Source organism: Belonocnema kinseyi, chromosome 5, assembly GCF_010883055.1.
Source record: "Belonocnema kinseyi isolate 2016_QV_RU_SX_M_011 chromosome 5, B_treatae_v1, whole genome shotgun sequence".
NCBI classification, from domain to species: domain Eukaryota; kingdom Metazoa; phylum Arthropoda; class Insecta; order Hymenoptera; family Cynipidae; genus Belonocnema; species Belonocnema kinseyi.
In genome coordinates, this window is record NC_046661.1 from 14,074,621 (window position 1) to 14,099,593 (window position 24,973).

The 24,973-nt window shown below is 39.6% G+C and overlaps 1 protein-coding gene across 2 annotated transcripts in view; it reads left to right on the forward strand.

Moving 5' to 3' along the window:
* Positions 1-12,427: 12,427 nt before the first annotated feature.
* The window catches only part of LOC117173211, a 30,391-nt gene continuing 17,845 nt past the window's right edge, over positions 12,428-24,973 (forward strand). Inside the window, exon 1 of one of the 2 annotated variants that reach the window (XM_033361660.1) lies at positions 12,428-12,681. In XM_033361660.1, coding sequence (XP_033217551.1) covers positions 12,493-12,681 — 189 coding nt within the window. In that variant the 5' untranslated portion in view covers positions 12,428-12,492. The remainder of the gene's footprint in view (positions 12,682-24,973) is intronic. The other variant, XM_033361659.1, reaches the window with a different exon arrangement.

Here is a 24,973-nt window from a genome sequence, read left to right on the forward strand (position 1 = left end):
TTTGCTCTTCTTCAGGCTTGATTTTAAGGAATTTGTATTGGAATTCCTGTGTGCTGATTATCTTTGCTTTAGGAGAATCATTGGAAATAGGTATCGTTATTTATAATTTTCAATTCGAAAAATAGAATCAGGAATATGTGGGTTGTCTAGAAATCCCACATGTCCATGTGGTTTTCTTACGGGTAGTTTAATTAATTTAATTTGATTTGGCGGGATTGAAATACCGTCATCGATCAGATCGTGTGAGTTGCCGTCAAGTTGTAATTTATCATTCGAGAGATTGTAATTGTATTTTTGGAAAAAGCAAAGTCCCATAATTCCATCTTCAGCCATTGGAAAGTTATTCGGAACTATGTTGGAAATGTGATTTACGCCTAGGTATACTAAAGTGAAATTGAAATATGAGGTATGAGTCTCATTTCCCATTTTGAAGTTTCTTTCTTGGGATTGACGGATGAACTCAGTCGGAACGCAAGATTCTTTTAATAAATTTATTGAGGATCCTGAATCAACGAGTAATCGGATATCACGCTGAAATCCTCCTAGTCGTAATAGAACTGACTGAAGTCTTTCGGAAACGTAAGATATTCGGTCTGTGGATTCGCTAAATTTTCGTGTGAATTTTCTTGATTTTCGCGATATTCCTCTTGAGTCAAATAAATTCGGTGTTGTGGCGGTCTTTTCATATTCGAGCCTACTTGAAAATTTGAACCCTTATTGGATTTTGCAAAACACTGGGCTTCAATGTGTCCAGGCCTTTTGCAGTGATTGCACTGCAGCTGCATTCTCTGTGCAAGGGGCAGAGGGTGGTCTGGATTTTAAACTTAGATTTTTCTCGAAGTCACACCTCAGTTTCGAGGGATTCTTCTTGAGCCTTATTGATAGACTGCGGTTTTAAAGGTCTAACTTCAATACCGATCTCGTCTCGAAGATTCATAATATAGCGCTTTATCGCGGATTTCTCCTCAATTTGAAGAGCTACTTCACGCGCGACCGGCCCACTATGTTCCGATTGAACCGCGTAATAAAGTTCATTGAGGCATTTCCCGAAACGTTGATTGTAATTTTGCACGCTGTCGGTACCCTGCCTACAAGAATCTACCTTTGTGCGACACATTTCTATAGATGTGCCGGAACCCAAATTTACCTGTAGTGCCTGATATAAATCTTTTTAATCATTAATTGAAACGTGACGGATTGATCGCTTGGCATGATCTACAATTTTTTCAGTTAAAATAAAATCAAGTAGCAAGTCCGGTTGTGAGCAGCGTAGTCGTGCGCGCTTCACAGTTTTGATAAAATCCTGTGTACCAACGTCATCTCGTCCATTAAGTGTTTCTACGGTGCGAATGATTTCCTTCGCAGGTACAAGAGTGTCTACTCTTTGTTGTTGGATCTCTATTCTCCTCGGCTGATTTTCCGAGCTAGGTACTAAATCTGAAACCCGCACGCACTGCGTAGTTTTGGCAGCTTGAACGGCTTGACCTACTGGATTCCAAGGACCCAGGTCCCTTGGCGGTATGCTTTGCGTAAAGTTTGGAACCTGCACGTCCTGAACTACTGGACTCGGGGGACTCGCATTCCTTAGTGACACGCCCTGTGCAGCATTTGGAAACTGCATTTCCTGACCTACTAAATTGAGGGAGCTCGCATTCCTTAGGGGAACGTCCTGCAAAGACTTTTGAGCCCGTTCCAGCTGATTTACCGGATAAAGAGGACCTGAATTCTTTCTTTCGCTTTCGCCCGAGCTATCCAATGAACTTTCTGAATTCCCGGAACGAGAGCTAGCCTCATCGTCTTCCGTTATGAGTTGGTCCTCTTTTCTAGCCAGATTTTTAATTTCCTCAACGCGTTTCAAATTTTATTTATTTAATTTGTTCACATTTGTATGAAGGAATTTTTGCCCTATTTCTATTGATTCGATCCTCTCGAGGATTTTGCTAAGGAGTGCTGAAGATAATTGGGAATTGTCTTGGGAAGTGTTTTGGAAGTTGTCTTGGGAATTTTCTATCGTGGACATGTTGCTGCTGTTTTTTTTTGAAAAAAAATTTTTTTATTTTAAGAGTAACCGAATTATACCGCCTAACGAGGAATCTATACAAAATCACAGAAGATGAACAAAACTTACTTGTCGTGTCTCTTTTGATCAATGTAGCCTTCGAAGCGTAATCTATTGATGTTTCGTCGTTGCTTCTTACGGTAAAAGTTGAAGGGTTGAGGGGTGCCAAGCGCTGACTCGTAGACAGACGTTATGGTATCCCTCGTTGCCAACTTGGTTGGGTGACATCTCACCTTTTCTAGGACTTTCAGCCACGGAATCACTGTCGAACTTACTTAATTCGGTCCGAGTACGTATTTTCCGGTGGTTCCCAGCGAAAATATCACCGTATATTAATGAAGATCACTTATAAATTCACTTCACTATTTTTTCAAATATTAAGGATCACTTGTGAATTCACTGAATCGAAGATTCCACTATTCTTTTCAAAGATAGCCGACTTTGATCGTAATCGTCTCGGACTATCCTGGCAGGATCGCCAAAATGTGACGGGTCTAATTAATAAAACAAACCCTTCTTTATCATTTATGGCGATATCCGTAGATATCGCAACTTTATTGTTGAGTTTCTACAGTGGTACGAATCCGTAAACAAGTACACGACTGGCATAGAGCTAGATCTGTCGAATAACTGCCGGAATGTTGGAAGGACAGGTCAGTTTAGGGTCCCAACTATTTGGACTCTGGAGTAGGGGTGACTACAAGCTCGTCACAACCATCAATATAAAAAGAATCTAATTGATCTCGACTCATGGTTTGCTTATTTTTTCTCCTAAGATAAACGTTTATCCTAAGATATACGTTCCCGTTGAATCCACATTATCTCAATCGACTGGACTCAGTTTTATTACACTTCCCGTAAAAAAAATAAAATAAAATTTAAAAATCCATCCTGGACCACATAACATATACAATTTTCTTAAATAGCCATTAAACGGCAAATATAAACTTTCTATACAAACTTTTAAGAATATTTCTTTTTTATCCTTCTCTATACTATTAGAAGAATAGTTCTTGCAAAATGATCACTTTTGTCAATGTAAAAAATTATTTTTCTGATGGTGTTCTTCCAAGCAACCATCCCATTTTTTACGGTCACTTGATTAATAATTATTGTTTCGAGATGGAACCAACAATCGTTTTTATTTATTGTAATAATAAAATAATGAAACGTTTGTGGCCTTTTTATTTTGAAACATTAACGAAAGGAGAACAAGAAGGATTAGACTTTCATTTAGAATGGCATTCTAGGGCTAAGTTTAATATACACACTAAATGCTATAAATACGGCGTGGAACTAATTAAACCACGATGCAAGTCAACTGAATATATCTAATGCATGTTTTGACAAATAAAAAAAAAAATTATATTTCTCATCAGAAATGACGCCCCTAACCGAAGAAATTCCATTAGAAGCAGATAGAGCAGAAATGATAACGACAACTTTCCAAGTCAATTTCAATACATATGCTGAGTTGATGCGTTTCTTTTGTTACTCAGTGTTTACAGGTATACCATTGACCTATCAAGACAGAAAATATGGCACTTTTATTTGGAAGGAGTTCTATGCCACAAAGATTGAAGAAACGGAACAATCAGATTGCGCACAACTAATCCACCCTCATTTGGCATCCGAATCCCCACACCTTCTTTACTATTGCGTCTGCAAAAAACAATTATTTGTAGTTCGCAGTCGGACTCAAGACTGCGAAACATGCGTTCGTAAATTGCTTCGACGATACGATCGAAGAAATGCCAAAAATGTGCCCGATGCGAATCCGTAATAAGTGGATTTGGATGTTAAAACTAACATACTCAAAGAGTATGTCACCTTTTATTACGGAATTCTTTTTACGGACTCTACATTCAAACAATAGACAATGATAAATGAGATCATTTTATATAGTCCAATATGTTCGAAAAAAGCAAACCAGATATTAATGTTTGATCATTGAAAACAAAAAATAAATTTTTTTTAATTTAGTGCCAAAATTATGTAAATTTTGCAATACAACGCAATGCTATTATCGATAAATAGGAAGAATAAATCATAAACTAAAATAAAACAGTTTCTCTAACTACTCGTCGAAGAAAAATCATCTACCATAACACCATGTAATTTAAATTAATTACCAATGCCATGTTATCTACAAATCAAAAGATTAAAGTTTCTCTTTTACAGATAACATGGAAATGGAAAGAAATCTCTCGAAATCTTCAGCTGTACAAACCCTTAATGAAATAAGCATCGATTACGATAGTATTTTACGGACTTCATGACGTAACATAAGTAAAAACAAATTATTTTTCAATTTTTAATATGTCTAGCTAAAAATTACTTAAAATAATATGATTTATAAATTTTTAAAGTGCATTGCTTGATTCTTTAATTTAGACTATTGAAAATGTTAAATGGATTCATATTTTTGGAACTTACTCTGAATCTTTGAGCTCTGTAATTTTTTAAAGTTCTGAATTTCGCAGTTTATTTGCACTTTTTTTTAAAACTGTTTAATTAAAAAGTGTTAGTACCTTCTATTTGGTAAGTGTACATTTTTGAAAATTTGAATACACCAATTTTTGGACGCTTTCGCTTTTGCGGAAAGCGAAAGCCAAATACTGGTTGCATTACAAAAGGGTTCGATGAGCCCGAAGTTCGTAAAAATTGAGTGATTGCAGTCAAGCTGTCGTGATTTTTATCTTTTCTTTTTTTTAAGTCTGCATCTTGGTGCCCAAAAATTTCTTAGGGCCTCAGGTGAAGACTGCAATATTTCCTACGCTTTATTCCTTCTTTTGTTTATTTTTTTTTATTTCGAAATAAACTATGTGAGCGGTTAAAATTTCTAAAAAGGTGTAATTAGCTTTGTCGGATATTTTAAATTAAAAGCATTGATAGTTCAATAGCAGAAAATTTTCCCAGGCGAATGATTGCAGATTGATACTTCAAAAATTGCAGTCACATCGTACTTTTAAAACTTTAAAAATGGTGAAGTTTGTAAGGTTTTCAATGTTTGGTTTAAAGGTATTCAGAAACAGAATAAATTCAAATTCTAAGCTTTCAAAATTAGAGTAATATTTAGACATTCTATGAATGAGCATCGCAAATACGAAGAGATTATTTGGAACAAAGCAATTGCCGATAATTGCTCACAAACAAATGTTCTCGGCATTAATTCTATTAAACAAAAGGTACTAATGATTATAAAAAGAAGTAGTCAAAAATAAATTTAAAGTGTTCAAAATTGAAGAGTTTAAAAAAAATTCAGAATCTGTAATTAAAACTATTCAAGAATAAAATGTAAAAAATAGAAGGAATTCGGAACTTTAAAAATTGGTCACTTAGAATTAAGAGGAATCGGAATTGCATTGGCGCTTTTAAATGAAGGTACTTTTCAATTTGATACTATTTTAAGCTATATTGAATTTTTTTATACAGTGGAACAAATTTTTCTTGAATCAAGACATTTTTATTTGATTCAAGTCAATCGCAGTATATGTTTACTTCCTCCTTGCATTCTCAATTATTTTATTTGAAAAGTTTTTATTGTCAATTTTTTTAAAATGTTTTTTTTGTAAAATGGAATGAATACAGTCATATACATATTATTTACATAATAAAAGGGAATTATGTAAGTATATCGGTGGTTTCCAAAATGTTAACCATTTCTAGTTCAAGACATTTCCTATGATTAATGAATTCTTCGACTGAATTAATTCTATTCAGTTTTTATAATTATACATACAAATAATATCCGCATTAAAATTTCTATAATTAATGACATGTTGAAATGAATTTTCCTATGATCATTGAATTTTATTGGTTAAAGAGCTTAATTTAGTTAATTTTCATTTTTTTTATTTTTAACGTAAATCTATACCAATTAATAATATAAAAAAATAAATAAAACAAGATATTAAATATTTCAGATAGCAAGTAAGAATATAAAATTGAAATTTTAGTTTTTCATTAAGGGAAAATAAATTTTTTTATGATTTTTGTTACAAGAATAATTTCAGGGTGGCCGTCTCAATCGAGAAAAAACAACATTCGCAGTCATTTTCCGATTCACAAAAATTTTTCATGGTTAAAAAAAATTCGAAATAGTTGAATTGTGAGTAGATTAATAAATTAAGATAATCAGAGAGAAAAAATTATGTGCACCAATGTTTTGAATTTTATAAATATTATTGAATTTCAAAATACTTTTATCTCAAACATGAAATAATGAAAAATAGTTTTTACTGCAAACCAACTTCATGCGGAGAATAGAATGTATTAGCGGCGAAAAGAATCAACTTCATACCGTGTAAACTTGTCGATTATTATATTTAATAAGATACTTATCCAGTAAGAACTAAATTAATTTAGACCAATGTATTCATTTCCATAGTATGTGTGCCATGTCTATTGTATCAAGTCTACATTTCTTATGTTAAAAAAACTGATGTAATTTTATCTTGAGAACAAAGGTATATCTACGAAGTAAATCTGACATTATTTTCAAATTAATGATTATTTGAAGGAAAATGTTCAATAATTATTCTAAAATTAATTATTTCTTTGCTGAATACATTGATTTTCTTGTCTCAAGAATATGAACATTGTTGAAATTAAATTGGTAGTCAAAATAAGTATATGAATTTACTTGTATTGTATTGTATATTTAAACTCTCCCAGTTACGGGTTTGAGGGCCTCCGCTCCCTGTACATAAAATTTACATTCCATCCTTAATCTAAGTTATCCGCTACTTATCTACTAATGTTTAGCCTTACTTAAAAAATAAAATTAAATAATAACAAAAAAAATAAAACTAACAATTCTAGTAATGAGCGATCTTCCAGAGCTTCCGTTTCCTTTTACCATAAAAACAAATATTTTCCACAATTTTAAATTTAACTTTGGGTTTTAAATTCCTTTTTCAGGCTCTACCGTTTGGCTCTGCCCTATTCCCTTTCTTTCCCTTATTTCTTCCAATTTCTTCATCCACATCACTCCCTGTCTATTAACATTCAAAATCCACCTTACACACTCATCAACACTCAACTGCCCATCTTCCTCTCCTGTGCATCTCTCTAAAACATGTGCCCATGACTCCAATTCGTATCCACATACTCTAATAGATTCTTCTCTTCATCCACCCAATATCTACAAGCACTCACTCCTTCTCCCATTCTGAACCGTACAACCCTACTCCATTTTTCTTCCTTTTTTATTTTTTGCAGATATTCTGGTTCCGTCAACCCTTTGACCATCCTATACCATCTATTGTACCTCGAGTCTATTATCTTTGTCCATCTCTCTTCTCCTTGTTTAACTAATAGCTCTAACTCTATATCCTGCCACTCCATAACCCCTTCTCGAATGTTACACACCCATCTCATTTTTCTCCTTTCTTCCTCCCATTTTGAATTTCCCAAATTACCTTTCGCTTCGTTGTTCCTAATTTCGCCGAAACATGCTTGTGCAATTCTACTTCCCTCTCCCCTTTTTAGCTTCTCTTCAAATCTCCATGCTCTCTTAATTTGTCTAGTAACCATATTTCCTCTTCCTAACTCTTCTCTTAACATGTATCCTGGGCAACTCCAGCTAACCCCCATTACCCACCTCAAAAATCGCTCATGCATGCTCTCTACTTTCCTATGTTCCTTCCATCCCCAAATCTCCACTCCATTACACAACACCGCCCAAACCAACGCATCAAACAACCAGACCCTTATTTTCCAATCGTCCTTAAACCTTCTCTTTCCTATGCCCCATACTTGGCCCATTACTTTACTCGCACATTCAACTCTTTTCCTCACCTGCAGCTCGTTTCCTCCTCCTCCCTCAAACCAAAAACCTAAGTAACAGAATTCCTCCACTCTTTCCACTATTTGTCCGTTCATCTTCCAAGCGTAATCTATTATGGCGTTTCTCTTTATGAAACAAATCACCTTGGTCTTCTCTACGTTCAACGTCAGATCCTTTCCTCCCACATACTATTCAAAAATTCTCAACATTAGATTCATCCCCTTTTCGTTGTCTGCTAACAAAACTATGTCATCCGCATAAGCTACAGAGTATATTTTGCTGTCGCCCAATATCGTCCCCCCTTTTCCTTTCCTCTTTAGCTTCTCCTCTAGATCTGCCAACAGCATATTAAACAGTAGGGGACTCAAAGGGCACCCTTGCCTTAGACCTCTATTTATCCAGAATACCTCTCCTTTTTCCTTTCCTATCTTCGCCTTAATCCTGGTTTCAGTAAAATTTCCTTTATCCTTTCCACAAGCCTTTCTTCTATTCCCCTCTCTTCCATTGCCTGCCATAACACTTTTCTGTTTACCGAATCAAAAGCTGCTTTAAACTCCACAAATAAAACGATTAGTTTGCCTCTCTTTTTCCCTAGATTTCTGTTAACCAAGTAGTTCAGTAGGTAAATGCTGTCAATGATTCCCATCCCTTTTCTGAAACCCGTCTGATTGTATGGAATACTTTCTCTTTCCTCTATCTGGCTGTCTAATCTCTTTCTTACAATTTCTGTATATATTTTGTAGCCAACCGGCATGAGAGTGGTCCCTCTATACTCTTCTACCTTCTTTCCCTCCCCTTTCATGACAAGTGGTACCACCAGCCCTGTCAACCACTTTTCTGGCCACCCTTCTCCATTCCATACTTTGTTGCAGATCTCCCAAAGTCCTTCCCTTACCCCTTCTCCTCCATACTTCAACGCTTCGTTCTCCATACCATCTTCTCCTGTAGCCTTGTTCCTCTTTCCTCCTCTTTCCTTATTTATCACATCCCAAACCCTACCCTCTTTGATCGCTTTTTCTATTTCTTCCTTGTACTTTTCCTTATCCCTTTGCTTTTTCCTTTCTAGCAACCTCTCATGTTCCCGTTTTCTCCTATTGTACTCCCCTTCTCCATTTCCCCTGTTCTTCATTTTCTTACATACTCTTTCATTCTCTCTTTACTCTCCTTACATTCCTCATCCCACCAGCCTCTCTTTTCCCCTTTTCTTTCTGTTCCTGCACCTCTCTCATCCCTTACCTTTTCAATTCGACCCTTTCCATCTTTCCATTAACGAGTCTACCCCCTCCTCTTCTATCAACCTAATATTCTCTTTTTCCATTTTTTCTTTAAATTATTTCAGTTTATCTACCTCCCAAGCTCCCATTTTCTTGTTCCTTTCTTCTCCTCTTTCTTTTCTTAAACTGCCTCGCTTCTTGCCACCACTTTTCAGTGAAGCTATTACCGGGAAATGCTCGGACCCAATCTCATTACCCACTTCCACGAAACTTATCAAATTCCTCATTCTTTCTTCCGCCAGGATGTAGTCTATTACTGTCTCTCCCTACCCTAAAAATGTGATTTCTCCTTCCTTATCTCCTCTCATATTCCTAAATCATAAATCCCTCCCCCTTGTTCGCCAGTCCATGCATTCAAATCACCCCCTATCAAAACTAACTCTTATTTCTTTTTCTCCATCCACTACTTAATTAATCTCCAACCTTCCTCTTCCCCTCTTCTTCTATATACACAAACCACCGCTATTCTGACTATTCCAACTATAATCCTTCTCACCATTGTACCATCTTTATCAGTCCTTTCTCCCTCTTTTGCCTCTTTTACTGCCAATACTTTTTTTATACCTGAGACCATTCCACCCATCCCTCTCCCTTTAATGTGTTCTTTTTTTGCTTCTTGCATCGTCCAAATATAAACTTTCGGTAACATTCTTTTCATCCCCTTCCAGTCTTTCTCATCCGCCCATGTTTCACTCATCATTATTACATCCCATTTTGTCACTTCCCTCCAAAACCCCTTGTCCTTGTTTTTTAATCCTGAGACATTCCAAAACGCCACCTTTACAAGATTATTTTCTCCTCATGTTCCTCCTGTCCTCCTATTTAGCCCTTTTTTATTTTGTAAGCCCCGACTCACTTCCTTCCTTCGTATTTACCTGTTCTTTATCCTTCTCTTTTCCTTGTGTTGTTTGCCAAGTTCTCAACTCTTCTATTTCTTCGTCCCAGATCCTCATCACTCCATTTACCCAAATTCTATCTCTCCCTATTATTACCTTGTTACCTTTCCTTCTGTCCGCCCATGCCTTCTGCTCAATCAACCATTTTCTTCTCTTTTCCTGCCATGTCAAATCTTCTTCAATTCTCTCTGATCTTCCCTTTAACAACTTCTTTTTCCCCATAACTTCAAACCTCTCTTCCTTACACCCTAATGTCACTAAAAACATGCCTTCCCTCATTCTTACTACCCTCTTTACCCCCTTTACTCTAATTTTTGCTCCTATATCTTTCATTAACTTCTTAACGTCTTCCTCTCCCGTTTCACTATTCACTTTCAGCCCTTTGACCATTACGTTCTTTTCCTCTTTGATCGTTGCTCCCCTTCTATTTGTATTTTGATCTGTGACAATCTATGGTATTACGCAGTCTCTCATTTTCTACTCGCACGCCTACTCTAACTTCTGATGTATCCTGGCCTGCTGTTAACTCAACCCTTTTTCTCTCAACGCTCACTTTTATCTTACTCACTCTTTCTTCTATTAACCTCAACTCTTTTTTCCTAGTTTCATCAAATTCTTTTTGCTAATTCTCTAAGCTTTTCATTTTTTGCCAGACTTTCTCTTTTTCGCCTTTCCAAAATTCTTCCCACTCATCCCATTTCTTTCGTATTTTTTGTACCTCCTCCTTTAGCTCCCCCCTTGCCTCTTCTAAACTTCCAGCATCCCACATATCTTATCTCTAAAGCCTGTGAAGTTTGCTTGAATCTTTGTCAGCAAGTTCCCCTTCCCTTTCTCTCTTCCCGGTGTTTTTCCTTTTATCCTTTTCTTTGTGCTTTTACCTCCCTTCAACTCCTCGCCCTCTTCCCTTTTCCTTTTTTCCTCTGCTGATTTTTCCCCTCCACTAATCATTCCGTCGCTGCTTGCTGCAATCGCCCGTTTTCGCCAACTGTCAAGCATTCGTATAGTACCTACACTATGAGAGCGCCGTCCCGCTCTGTTGAGCTTTTCCAAATTCGTTGGTCTACCTCTCCTGTTACCCCTCCCTAGGCCTGCTGCTGTTGTCACAGTTCCGTCACTCCTAACCGGCGTCTTATACCTCCTCGATACCCGCCTTACCCCCACTCATTTCCACATCCCGTAACACCCCACTCGACCCGATATTCTCATTTTCTTCGTTCCCTTGTCGCTCTCTGCCTGGGCTCCGTGTTACTGGCATGTTACTCTACCCTGCTTATCCACTGAGCAAGACTCGCAACACGTCACTTCCTCGACGCCTAAATTTTCACCACGCAAAGTTCAACCTAACCTCAAAAACAAACTTTAAACTTTGATTTTTCACTCAATTCGCCCTTTTAACCAAACCCTTCACTCTCACTTAAGCTAAGCCATCTACCTTCCTCACTCACCAAAAATTCACCACTCTCACTTCACTTCCCCTTTCTCAAAAGCCAAAAAACAATAGCACCACAAAAACAACATCACTCTCCTATCGGTACCCGAAACGGAAGCCGCATATGAATTTACTTGGATCAAGAAACATTTTATTAGAGTTTTAGTAACTTCACGCAAAGAAGCATAATAGAACAAATTAACACAATAGCTTTTGCTTGGAGTAAATATATTTTAGATTCAAATAGTTGTGCTGATTCTATTATTTTTTTATTGAAGAAAATGAGTAAAAAAAAGGTAAAAAAGGTAAAAAAAATTGCGCCACTGTAGGGAAAAATTCTTTGCATGGGTATTAACAGATTGTGATTTTGATTTTTTTTTAAATCTATTAGATATAATAGTGTAATCAATCATTTAAGTGCCTTTAAGAGTTTTCAAGCTTGTAACATTGAAGAATTTGTTATTATGGAAATTAAAATTGCTTATGGTTTTAGTATTAGGTAATTTTATATTAATTTATTGTAATACAATTTTGTGTGTAATTATAACAATTGTACAATTAAAATATACTTTAAATAAATTGACGTCTGAATTTGAAAATTCAATTTTGAATAACTGAATTTAGATACTCATTTTGCTACACCGCAAAAATAAAAGAATTATTATGGTGTAGATATTTTGCACAAAATAAGTTTAAGCCTTTTAAGATCCTTTTTTTTTCTTCAAATCTGTTTTGGATCCCCTTTTTATTTATTTATTTTTTTTTTTTAATTTAGTAAAATCTAACTTGAACATTTTTTTTCTTCAAGTGAGGGGATATATTGAGGCTCTGCGAATGAAGGATCGCGTTGAAACGTATCTGGCCCGCGGCAGGACCTAATACTCCGTGCCGGGTTTTTTTTTTTATTTTTTTTTTTAATTTAAAATTAATTTCTTAGATTTATTTCTCATTTGCTTACAAAAGCTTTCCCAGGGTGGTAGCTGGATCGAGAGTCCTTGGAAGTGACAGGGGTTTATTTATTATTTCTTGTGTTCATTTCAGGAATGGAGATCCCGGAGGAGGGTCCATCTTCTCTCAATCCGGGTGAAAAGAATTCAACAGAAGAGGAGGTTGAAGAATTAAGGACGATGAGGTTCAGACTACGGACCACGAATGTGGCCATCGACAGATTTTTATGGCATAGGCTGGTACCACCTCCGACGCCAGCCAAAAAGCCAAGGTGTGTAAAAAAGGTATTACACCCCTTTTTATATATTTACGTTAGAAATTAAAAAAAAAACAAATATTGCAAGATTTTGTGCGTTCTTTGGAGAAGAAGGAGAATAATAATTGGTTTAATCCTTTGAAGTAATTCCAATGAATTTAAAAGATTAAAAAGCAATTTTTGTTTATTTTGTTATTCAGGGGTTAAAGTAGTTGGGTTGGCGTTCCTGCGTTTCATAAGGAATTACCTGTTAGTAAGAAAAAAATATATATATAAACCTTTATAGTTGGAGTTTATAGTTGGAGAGTTTGGTTTCACTTAGAAAAATAGTTTTTTTTTATTTATCGCTTTAATTATACCGGAGCTAAAAAAATGTCTTTTTAAAAGGTTGATTGTCTTCAAAATTCTGTTTAAAATAAGCCCAGGATGAAGCCAATTCGTCTAGTTTTTGAGTAGATATTGCAAAAATAGTGTTAATTTTATGTTTTCTTAAATTTTCAATAACTTCCGAAAAAGTCAAAATTTTTCAATGTTCTTGGGCTCATTTCGAAGTTTTTTTTACCGTATCACAACAGTTTACGAGTATTAATCATAAAAAATGTTTTTTCGAATTGAAACACTTGAATTTGTAACAAAAAAGTTGGAAAAATTGAAATATTATTTTTAGTAATAAAAATATTTTTGTAAAATATATGAAACATATAATCATGAATTTTCTATTTAATTTCCTGAACATATGAATTTAATTAACTTTTATTCTGATTTGCCTACAGATAAGATGTTTTTAAACTTATCCAACTGTTTTAACACAACTTCAAGTTTTTGCAATTCGAAAAGAAATTTTTTACGATTCATACTCTTAAGCTGTTGTGATGCGGTCACCCTGGGCTTATTTTAGACAGAATTTCGAAAACAATCAACCTTTTAAGGAGACATTTTTTTAGCTCCACTATAATTAAAGCGATAAATAGAAAAAAAAACACGATTTTTCTAAGTGAACCCAAACTTTTGACCGGTAGTTTATAATTATTTTGAGAATTCTTATTCTATTCTTTTTGGTAAGGGTAAGGGTGGTGAAGATTCGCCACACCGGAATTCTTATTCTGAATTTTGAAACTTACTTTAGTCTGTTCTTAGCTTATCTGGGGGTTTCGTCTCTAAAGAGAAGAAGCTTTATTTCAAAAGGGTGATTCCGGAGGGGGGGGGGGTGGCTATATACCTATATGTATACAAATGTATACATGTATAAAGAAAGGAGAAGAAAAGAAAGGATATTCGCATAGGAATTTAAACTACCGTGTTTAGAATTAGTATCGAGGCACTCTTATCCAAAAAAAAATCCATTTCGCATCTGGGAAGACACCTGTTCCCTCTAACAATCTCTGTTTCTCCCTCTTAGCTGAGTTTTTGCAGAATAATTTACCTTCTCATTTCATCAATTCATTTAACTGTGACGTGAAACTTTCTTTTTCTAAGACTATGCATTTAAATGTAACGGAAAAGAGATCTTTTTTGCAATTTTCGTTCAAGGAGGAAAGGAGGGAGACCAGATCTAGAGAGTATATACCAATGCATGCGTATATGGGCCCGCACATGCACATACACGCATGCAAGAGTATGCGAATGGGCAAGCATATGTTCGCATATATTTTTGCTTGCCTAGATAGTTATTGAAAAAAGCGAGTAACGTCAATTCTCATTCTGAACCCTCTCGCTTCTCTCTCCTTGAATTGCTTCCCAGACCAAGTTAAAGTCTCGCTTCATGCTGCCGGTCATAGAAACTAAAGGTTGGTTTTTTTAGTCCGTACTCACGTGCGTCTACACATGCATGCATACCCTTACATACGATATACATATCTTTTTTTTTAGAATGGTTGTAGCGTCTGCGTGGGGAGCTGAACTGTTGCATTCATCTTCATCGGAGTAACTTGCAGGGAGGTTTGCATCGCAGTCCTAGATGATACAGGAGGAGTTTGTGTACGAGTAGAATTATTCATACTTTCTGATGACTCTCGACTTGGTTCTACTTCTGCGTGAGCTTCTTCGAGATTTACTTGGTCAATTTCTAGATCAGTCTCGGTTCTGTTATAGTCGCACTCCCTTGGGTGGTTCCTGTGACATATGATGGCCATTTCAGGTCGTCCCCAAGAGTAGCCCCACGTAGCAGCCTTGAAGCAACTTTGAGTAGTGGGTCTTGCCTCAGTGTAGCGAGTTCATTTAGTTGATTTGCTTCTCCAAATCTTCCAGGGATTTTTCATTGGTGAATAAGACTTCTTTCGTGTTGGGGCCATCGTCCTGGTGCTGCTTTTCATCTTCGCTTCTCGTGTTGAGGTCTCCATATTCTTTCAGGAACGGCGATAGGTCGGTCAGATCAAGGTGGAAGAGAGATTTCGCAAATGACCTCTACTGACCCGGTCTTCCTCGTCATTCCGTAGTGATTTTCCTTCTGTCTTGAGATGACATTGAAGTGCGATCTGCATCAGGCCGAACCTCTTCAAGTTGATTAGGATCTTGGTTTGGTTAGGGCATTTTAGCTCGGCAGAGCGGGGTTCAGACAGAGTAGAGCCATCCATTCAGGGATGTGGTGGGAACCCATTCCGACTCCTTATTGTAAGTTACCCGATTGCTGCACCTTCGTAGAGGCATAGTTGAAGGATCTAGCAGCAGCAGCAGCACTGGGTGTAGCTGGTATGTTAGGTAACAGGTCCGTTCCAGTAATAGAATATCCACTAGTACGCTTAAAATTTCTCCCCTGTAAGTGGCCGTGACGATGGCTACGGCAGATAGCTCTTCTAGGTCCATCTGAGGTCCTGGGACAGGGAATTCGACCTTAAGATGATGGGCCTGAATGTCCCGAGATTGCCCTCTACTGTTTGGAGTACGCGAGTTAGCATCCCAGAGTATTTAAGTTCCACGATTGCACATGTGAGGTTTTCTAGGCTCAGATAGCTTCGTGATAGGCTTCTTTCAAGTCAAATTAACTTTTTCTTATTCATACTTGAAAGTTCGTGTATGTTTTCAAGTTGAGCCCTCACTATGTGAGTTTGTCTACCGATCAGATGGGTCAGGTTAGCGCGTGCCTGATTAAATTCAGCGACCTTAGCCTCTACGGTTTCACCGTCGTTATATGTCAGAAGGCCTGAGATGGGTCCGATTAGCCCTTCTACTATTCCTAGTAATGGCTGTACTCTTCTGTTCCTCATTCCCATCATCAGACTGGGGAGGGTCGCCTTGTGGGTATGCTCCTTCAATTCCGCGGTGTGCCTGGAAATCTCCTCTTTCAGGTCTTCGGCTACTAGAGATTTAGTTTCGAGACCGAAGTCTGTGATGGTCTGCAGGCAGAATAGTCCGAATGCGAGGTGGCACTGATGTGATAGTGTCTGGAATCGTTGCTGGTATGATTCTAAGGGTCCTTGGATTTTCTGCAGATCTAGAAATACAGTGACCCTCCATGTTCCAACGACTCATTTCATTGGCCCCAGGTGTTCGTAGTACACCCCTGTGCTGATCTTGAGTGGAGTGTCCCTAAACGGGGTGGAGTCGGGACCTTCCAAAGCAGTGAGGGGGAGCAGGAGAATTAAGCACCATAGTCTCACCATCTTTTACATAGAAAGAGTATGAATTAGATTTTGAGAGTAAGAGGAAAGGGGAAGTAGAAGGAAAGAGCAATGCATATTCTGTCTTTGGATTCTTCCTCAAGATTTATCTGAGTTTAGCAGCGGACGATCCTAAGCTTATCCTTATGTTTGTAGAACCGCTCGCCTCCTTCGGTTTCAAGAATCGCGTTGTTATTCTCAGTCAATCCGACAGTCGTATAAGGGCCTGTGGCCCTGCTATCGAATTTTTCGTCTCGCACCTCCTTAAAGACGTAGGCTTGGTCCCCTATTTTTCCGTTCAAAGGCCGAGCCTTACGATCGTATAATTCTTTAGAGGTGACCTTTGCCTTCATTAATTTAGTGGCTGCGAGTTTCTGAATTTCGGAGAGCCTTATTATCAGATCACGTAGGTAAAAACCGTAGGTTTCGAGTTCTTCACCTTTGGGGGAAGGATCTCGGTATCCTTGCTACTCGACCAAAAACCAATTCTTAGGGTGTAAAATTAGTCGCATCATATACTGACGTATTATAAGAAACATGGCGAAAGGGAGCCATCGGTCCCAATCACCGTAGTCGTCCGCGTAGTGTTTGATATAGTCCATCAAGACTATATGACTTCTTTCAAGGGCTCCGTTAATTTGAGGTCGGTAACCGGAGGTAATGAGTGGCTTCTCTTGGAATAGTTTCTCAAGGTGCTTCATGAGTATTTGCTAAAATTATCCTGCATTGTTAGGATGTGGCGCTTTCCGTTTGGTGTGGTAGGCAGTTTTCCCACTGTGTCAAGGAAAACTTTCTCGAAAGGTTCTGCCGGAGTGTCCGTGATGAGCATGGGTTTCCGGGTCCTAGCTCGAACTAATTTCTGCTTCAAGCAGCTTCGGCGATTGCGAATGAAAGAGCTGACTTGGTCCCGCAGACCGGGCTAGGAGTACCTTTTCCTGATGCGTCGGTAGGTCTTAGTTACGCTCTTGTGACCTCCGATTAGGCTGCCATGATATTCGGCTGTGATTCCCTCCCTTAATTCGAGGGGAGGCACTTGCACCGCCCCATGGCAGAGGGTAATAGTGATATTATTACTCTGAAAAATCGACGTCAGCAATTCTGCCATCTTATTTTGAGGCAACGAGCTTAGCGCGTCTCCTGAATTGGCCTGTAGAATAGCATGTCGTCTTTTCACGACGATGGAGTAGATGTGATATCGTCCGTGGGGAGTAACTGGGACTTGTCCCTTCCTGGGTCTGCGCTCCCACAGGTCTTGAGTGTCAAGACGCTCGGTGGCGGTAAGGAGTTTTGCTATAGAGTTTGTTGCCTGGCAATCCTCTTAAATAAAGTGGGCATAATGATCCTTCCTATAAGTGAGGGGTTCGGTCCATTGGTGCATAATTTTAGGAGTTTCTTCGTTCGGGTGGTCTCTTGTTGGTGTACTTTCCTTTTTGGTTGCTATAGGTAGGTCGGTATCCGAGGAATCGTCTATGTAAGGGACGCGTATGTTAGTCAAAGAAGAGGGGAATAAAGTGGGCATAATGATCCTTCCTATAAGTGAGGGGTTCGGTCCATTGGTGCATAATTTTAGGAGTTTCCTCGTTCGGGTGGTCTCTTGTTGGTGTACTTTCCTTTTTGGTTGCTATAGGTAGGTCAGTATCCGAGGAATCGTCTATGCAAGGGACGCGTATGTTAGTCAAAGAAGAGGGGCGCGAAGAGTAGCTTGCTGGAGAATTTCCGATTGTATCTCTGGGTTGCAACTTCCGGGGATTCAATTCTGGTTACCTGCTAAACAAGTTCTCCTCTCTCTTCAGATCAGTGTTTATTTGGGTATTCACGAACGGTGTGGACCTGGCGCCAGGTGTCATTGCGGAAGCTGGAGTTACGGGTAGGGTTTCCGTTCTTTGATTTTGTCCTACAGTCGGGGACCCGGGGCAGAAATCTGCTTATTCGGGAGGGTCTTTAAATCGGACCGTACTTCTTCTCACCACACCGGAATTTTTTGTGACAGGAGGGTAGTTGTTCAATTGGTTCAGTGGGGCTGAGAAGTTCGTCGGCTGAGGGCTTCGTGGTTACCTGTGAGGCGGTTTGCGTTGTTCCAGGTTCCGAGCCCTCTTTAGTTCTCTGAGCGGTTTGCTTTTCGTAGGTTTCAAAGAAACTTCTTACTTTTTCTGCAAAAATATCGTCTTCGTATTCCCCACACGGGTCGAGGGTTTCAAGTTCTTTAAGTAGCTCCTCGCCTTGTTCTCCTTCGGAAACGTAGGTGCATGGAATTTTATTGCTTTCGTCTAGCCCCTTGTAATCCCAACTCAGTGATGTTTGGGCATCAAATTGTGCGAAGGATTTTTGGAGGTTTCCTTGAAGCTTAACTTGGAGGATGGTGAAGTGTAGTGTAAGTTCTCATTAACATCATCGTCGTCTTTGCTACTCTCAATCGCGGGGTGTACCTTAATCACTATTCATTCGGGTGGTAGCGCTGATTCATTTCCTTCAGTAGTAATAGGATCTTCAATGCTTTCCCTAGCCAGCTTGTCGGCTCTTTCATTGCCGAGGATTCCTTGATGCCCTGGGATGTGTTCCCAAACGACTTCTAAGGGTTTCATGGCGGTTCTCATTTTTTCAAATTCTGATCGATCCTTGATTGGCTTATTGTCCTAGGTTTTCCAGTCATTTGCTTCCCATTTAGGGATCCATTCGGTGGCACTATTGACTAGGAACTTAGAGTCAGTCCTTATCCTTAATTTTTTTATGCCCGCTTCGTGGACTCTTCGGGCTGCTATTGTTGCAGCTTCAATTTCAGCTGCGTTGTTAGTTGGGCGTCCATGCTGCGCTGAGAGACGTTCAGAGGGTGGTTCGGTCCAAACCAGACGCCTATGCCGGCTTTTAGTTCTTCGTTCCCATGATAACTACATGCTCCATACACGTAAATATCCACGAAAGCGTCTTGCGGGGGAGCGCTTCTAGGGACTGAGTTATCCTTTCTCCTGATATTTGGAGGCCCTAATTCAGACAGCACACTGTAAGATTTCCTAAGTACGGGGGCGTCTTAAGAGTCAGATTCTTCGTCGTCTGAAGAGAGTTCGGACGATGATTCCTCCTTGGCGATCGGCCTCCTGGTTGTTTCTCGTCTCCTTAGGAGTCGCTTGCCTATGGAACTTTCCTTAAGTTTGATCGGGGGAGCTTCTTTGGAAGGCATCTTGGCCATGCTAGGTCCGCTTTCCGGAACTGGTAATTTTTTTGGTCTTCCTTGCTTCCCAGCGATCGGTTGGGGTTTGGACATGAACTGCGGATGAACGTCTTCCTCTCTCTTCGTAGGTTTAAAGGTCGCTGTCCTAGCTATTTCTGGTTTCACCCTTTGCGGAACTGCAGAGGCTTTCCCCTGGGTTGCGGCAGAGAGGGTGCTTTCTTTTTCGGGACCTTCCTTGGATGGCCCTGCTCGTGACAGGACCAATATCTCCTAATGATCCGTTGGCGCATGAATTCTTTGTTGGAGCGTATGAGGATTTGCGGGCTCTCCCATGGCTTTCGTTTTTATGGAAACCGCCTCGGGGTCTTTATTTACTTCCGGGGTCTCGTGAGGGTCATCATGAGGATTATTGGTAATTTCGAAATTTATGTCGCCAATGTAGCAGCCTAGCCCCTGGGTTATTTTAATGGTCGATCTAGTGGACTGGCTCAGGTCACAAGCAAGTATAAATTCTCAGCCGTATAAGTATGGCCGAAATTGTTCCAGGGCCAGATTGATGGACAGGCATTCTTGTTCCTCTTGGGGATACCTTTCTTAACAGCTGTTCGTTGCCTTCGAGAAGTTGGCCACGGGCATGTCGAGTTCAGCCTCCTCTTGGGTCATGATGGTTCCAACGGCGTGACTTGAGGCGTCGGTGGTCAGTTTAAAGATTTTTCTAAAGTTAAGGTATCTCAGAATTGGTTTATTACAGAGGGAGTCGCAAAGTTTGCGGAAGGCATCATCCTGTACATGCCCCCAGTTGCACTCAGCCTCTTTCTTGAGGAGATCGGTCAGTGGCTTGGCGGTGGCCAAGAAGTTGCTGGATATTGCGTACTGTTTTTGGACGAGGAAAGTTTTTTATAACCTCTATTTTGGCTGAGTTCGCTTTTAATCCCTCATGACTGATGATATGGCCAAGGTAGGCCACTTCCTTCTGCAGAAATTCGTACTTATCGAACTGAAGCTTTAGGTTGGCTACTCTTCCGGGTTATCACCTCATCACTGGTGGTGGTTATCCGGTGCTGGACTACGTTAGTGTTGGAAAGCCTCTTGCCATTTATATGAAAGATATCTGCGAAGGCTTCCACCCACTTATGTACGTAGCTGCTTTCTTCTGGTGTTAAATTAAAAATGCGCAAATTGTCCTTGATCCTTTTGAGACGGTCCGAGTAAGAGCTTCCCATTCCTTTTCACAGGTCTTTTACTAGATACTCGGATTCGGAATGAGTGTATTCCTCGTCGTGTGGTTCGATGAAGTCATAGGGCAAAACTTCCTGAGCAGGTATTTCCATCTCCACATCCTCTTCTTGAGTATTGATGACAAGCACGTAGCTGTCGCATTCTGGCCTTGATCTTTAAAATCCTAGCCCAGGGCTTCATCTCATATTTGAGGGACGTCCCAGTTAATTAGGACTCTTCGTCGACGAATGGAATTGGATTGATCGGGTTGGATATAGTGACCAATGAGTTGTGTCTAAATGATATTTGGGCTTGTTCCTGCCGCAAATATGGTCTGCCAATGATCCCATCAGGAGATATTGGGAAGTCATTTTTCACGATATGGAATTCCACAGGTTTTCCGAATAGTGTAATATCGATTGTTCCGATCGTCACCACGGGTTCTGGGTTTATCCCTATCAACAGTATTTCCTTGTCGGCTCATATTTTAATTCGGGTAGTAGGCTCTTAATTTTTATCAGATTGACATCTGATCCTGGGTCCACTAAGAAACTCGACTTTGGGTGTTTGAGTTCTCGGGTTGTCCTGGCGATGTTGCTCTTGGAGTTGTTGTACTTTCCGTTGACTTTCCGTACCTTAGCCTTGGGGAATTAAATCTGGTGTTAGTGTGCATTGGATACCCATGTGGAAATGGCAAACCGGGAAAGTGAGGAGGGTAATGATAGGAGTAAGGGATGTTAGGAGAAAAAGGGGAAGGATAAGGGGGAGGGTATTGAGGAGGATAGGGGACGAAGGGGGCGGAGTACTTGCCAGAAGTTGGTGGGGGAAAGTTCATAGGGTCCTTGTTACCGCTTGAGCCTGCTCCTTCTGGGCCCTGTGTCTCCATCTTGTCCTTTCTTTATATTTGCCTAGAATAGGGACTAGATGAGCGTGTTCTATCGTGGGCGTCCTCCCTTGGCCCGGAAATGTGATAGGCGGAGAGGTGACTCCTGGCTTTTTCTAACTGTTTCTGCCGTTCCTCAATATGTAAAACATGGTCCAAGGCATCAGCGAGGTCTTTGGGATTCCTGGTATCCACGAAGATAGACATTTCTTCTGGGAGCCCTTTTGCGAAAGCGTCTAATGTGACATCCATTACCGGTCCCATTATGATGTTGCTTTATTTTGCTTCGTCCTCGTGCCCTGGATTGTAAATTTTCGTGTATTTTTCTTCGACTGCCTATCGAGCACCATTGAGAAGGCCTGGGACTCTGTCATGGTAATCCATTGTTAAAGCGTTTGTCCCTAACGCTATCGCGGACAATGCCCTTCAATTTTCTGAGGACAATCTTGATGAACCCGGGTTCGTTTGCTTCGGTTATGTATACCGCTCCATTGGCTGTGTTCTGCAGAAACTCTTTGAGTTTAGGGGTTTTTCCGTCAAACTGCGGGATGTGGTAGGTGCTCTGATGCAATATCATACATTCCAATACCGAAGCCATTGCTGCAGCTGTATCAACATGGGCGGATGGGTTGGGGATCGTTATGTTGCAGTCAATTCCTACGATATTGGTACTCCTGATATGATCCATGTTGGTATCGCCGGGGGTAGGCATCTTTGGTCCTGGGGCTACCAACTGGGCTTGGTTAATCTTTCTTATGGGACTGACTTGATATAAATGATTTAATTCGCACATATATTCTGTTGATTTGATCTGTAAGTATGTTCCGTTATATCAGTGCGTAGGGAATCCGTGAATTATGGACAGTTTCTTACTTAGTTATAATCCTGCGATAGATTCGGTGGATGCGCCATAGCGGAATTTTATTTCCGGTATTCTCACTTGGTATTTTTAGACTGGCACAGGGATCCCTAGTTTAGTTATTCGATTTCCGGGCCTAGGATGACCGTGTCATTATCTGAAAGGTCACCGTTCTCAAGAGTTACAACCGATAAGTTTTCGATTGCGCGGTTAAGGTGGTTTTCTTTCCGGACGGCGCGTCTTTGTTGTTGAAGAGCCTCTTCTAGATCCAAATCTATTACTAGGACAGGCCCGTTTAGGTTTGGGAGAGCCACTTCAGGTGCAAGATTCACAGGTCGAACGGTTGGGCGTACTACGCACATAGGGACTACCCTTTTCTCCGGGAAGACAAGATTGCAGTAGTTGACGGACCTACGGGCTTCAGCAGGGTACTAACGTTTTTCTCTGCCTCTCTTTCCTCTCTTGGTTGCTGGTAAAAAAGAACCTTTTACTTCCAGAGGGTCCATTTAATATATTTATTTCTGAATTTTCATATCTGAAATCGCGTCCTTTGCAAAGATAATCAATCAAGAGGGATTGTGAACTGTGGTTCTATGTTCTAAGCCATAGAATCGGAAATCTCGAAAAATTCGGACCGAAATTAAGTAACCCTAACCTGGACTCCCTTTTTCATTTGTGAGGTCGTCCGAGAAGGAAATAGCGGTGCGCCCTCTCTTCAAAGTGAGCAACGGAGCCTACGTCTCACATACACTCACCGAGCTGAAAGCTTACCGAGTCAGAATGAAAATGGGTTTTCGATTCAGACTTCACGGTACCACTTTTCCATCAGGATCAAATCCAGATCACGGTTAAATGAATTCGGTTTGACTTTTCACTGTTTCTCATCTATGTAATAAATAATGGTGTGCTTAAATCTTCGACATGAGCAACGGAGCCTACGTCTCACATACATTCATGGAGCTGGAAGCTTACCGAGTCGGAAAAGAAAATTATTTTCAAGTCAGACTTTACGGTACCATTACCTCTTTAAGAAAGCAACCCGCAGTTAACTAACAGATTTTTATTATTATTATTGTTTATTTAAGATTTTGAAACTCTGTTTGAAAGAGTAAAAATGGCAGAATTTTGCTAAATGCTTAGGATTCTCCTTCACTTGGTTGAATTCAGACCCTTAGTCTCTAAGCCTCCCAAGAAATTATTGGCCTTTGGAATTATCCTTGGGGATCTTAGGGGTCATAAATACAACCAATTTGGGTTCACAACCTTCGATGTTCACTGCGGTAATGTTTTGCCTTAATTTTCGTCGAAGATTCTTTCCAGAGCGATAACCTGACTTTGTTCTGGGTTCAGCGTTAACCGGAAGTTTCGGCATTTTTAGGTCATGTCATAACTATAACTACCTTGTGTGTATCGGTCATGGTAGTTCGCACAAAAACAGTTCTAGAATCAAACGTCCAATGTTTCGCTGGGTCAGCGAAACATGGCCAAATAAAAATACCGAGCTAATTAAAGCGAGGTCCCCCAGCAAATTAACGCGTGGATTTTTGATTTGGTAATACTCTAGCAAATTAACGCGTAGGTATATGATTCTAGCCTTATTAGTGTGCGTAACTTTAAGAGATCTCAGTCACAATTAGAAGAATAATTAGGAGAATTCTTGAGGCGAGTTTCAGCATTCCGGTACAAGCGGAAAAATTCTCAAATTGAAAATACCGAGCTGATTAAAGCAAGGTCCCCTAGCAAATTAACGTGTGGGTTTTTGATTCAATTTAGAAGTACTCTTCTTCTAAAAGATTCCTCTGATTATTCAAGTTAAGGCATTGCTGCCATAATTGCAAATGATAAATAGTGTATTCAACAAAATGAGAATTTTCAAATTTCTTTCGGATGGCTAGTAAAAAAAGTCACTTTTAGCGTAGCTGAATGGGGTTAACAGCGAGGGTAGGCCCCACCGCTGCCACCATCAGTTTGTTACGTACGAAGGAACTCATAAAATTTTTGACACTAACATTAAAAGAAGCAAACAAAGAGAAATGTGATGCCCGTCTTCCTTGTAAGGATGTTGCCTGAAATAAAGTAGAATTGTACGCGGGGGGAAGCGCCCACTAAACTGAAGGAATGACGAGTGAAGCTCGTATTTCCTTTTATTATTTTTGTGGGTTGGTATGCTTACTCTCGGACTGAGAGTTGTTGATCCTGTAAAGAAAGAAGAAAAAGAAAGGATCCTACAGGACTGGTCGAAAAATTTTGTTTCCTTAACTGCATTCACACTGAATTTATTCGAATAAATTAAATATAACAATAACACTCGTAAAGAAAATGGTGTGGAAGGGGACACCTCCTACAATGGGTGGAACGTGTCACATAATAGAAAAAGAAGGTTCAAAATCGGTTCTATACAACTTACCAATAAGAAGAACTTAAACTACTGCTTATTCGTTAGAAAGGGCGAAGGGAAGCCAGAAGGAAGGATGCGCCCTTGGCCTTTTCTGTCAACTTTCGATAAAAAAATGAACGGGCGAAAGAAAAACCTTTTCTCGCTCGTAGATTATTTTAAATAATATACTCTTGTCCTTTTTGGCGCCCGCGAGAGCCAAA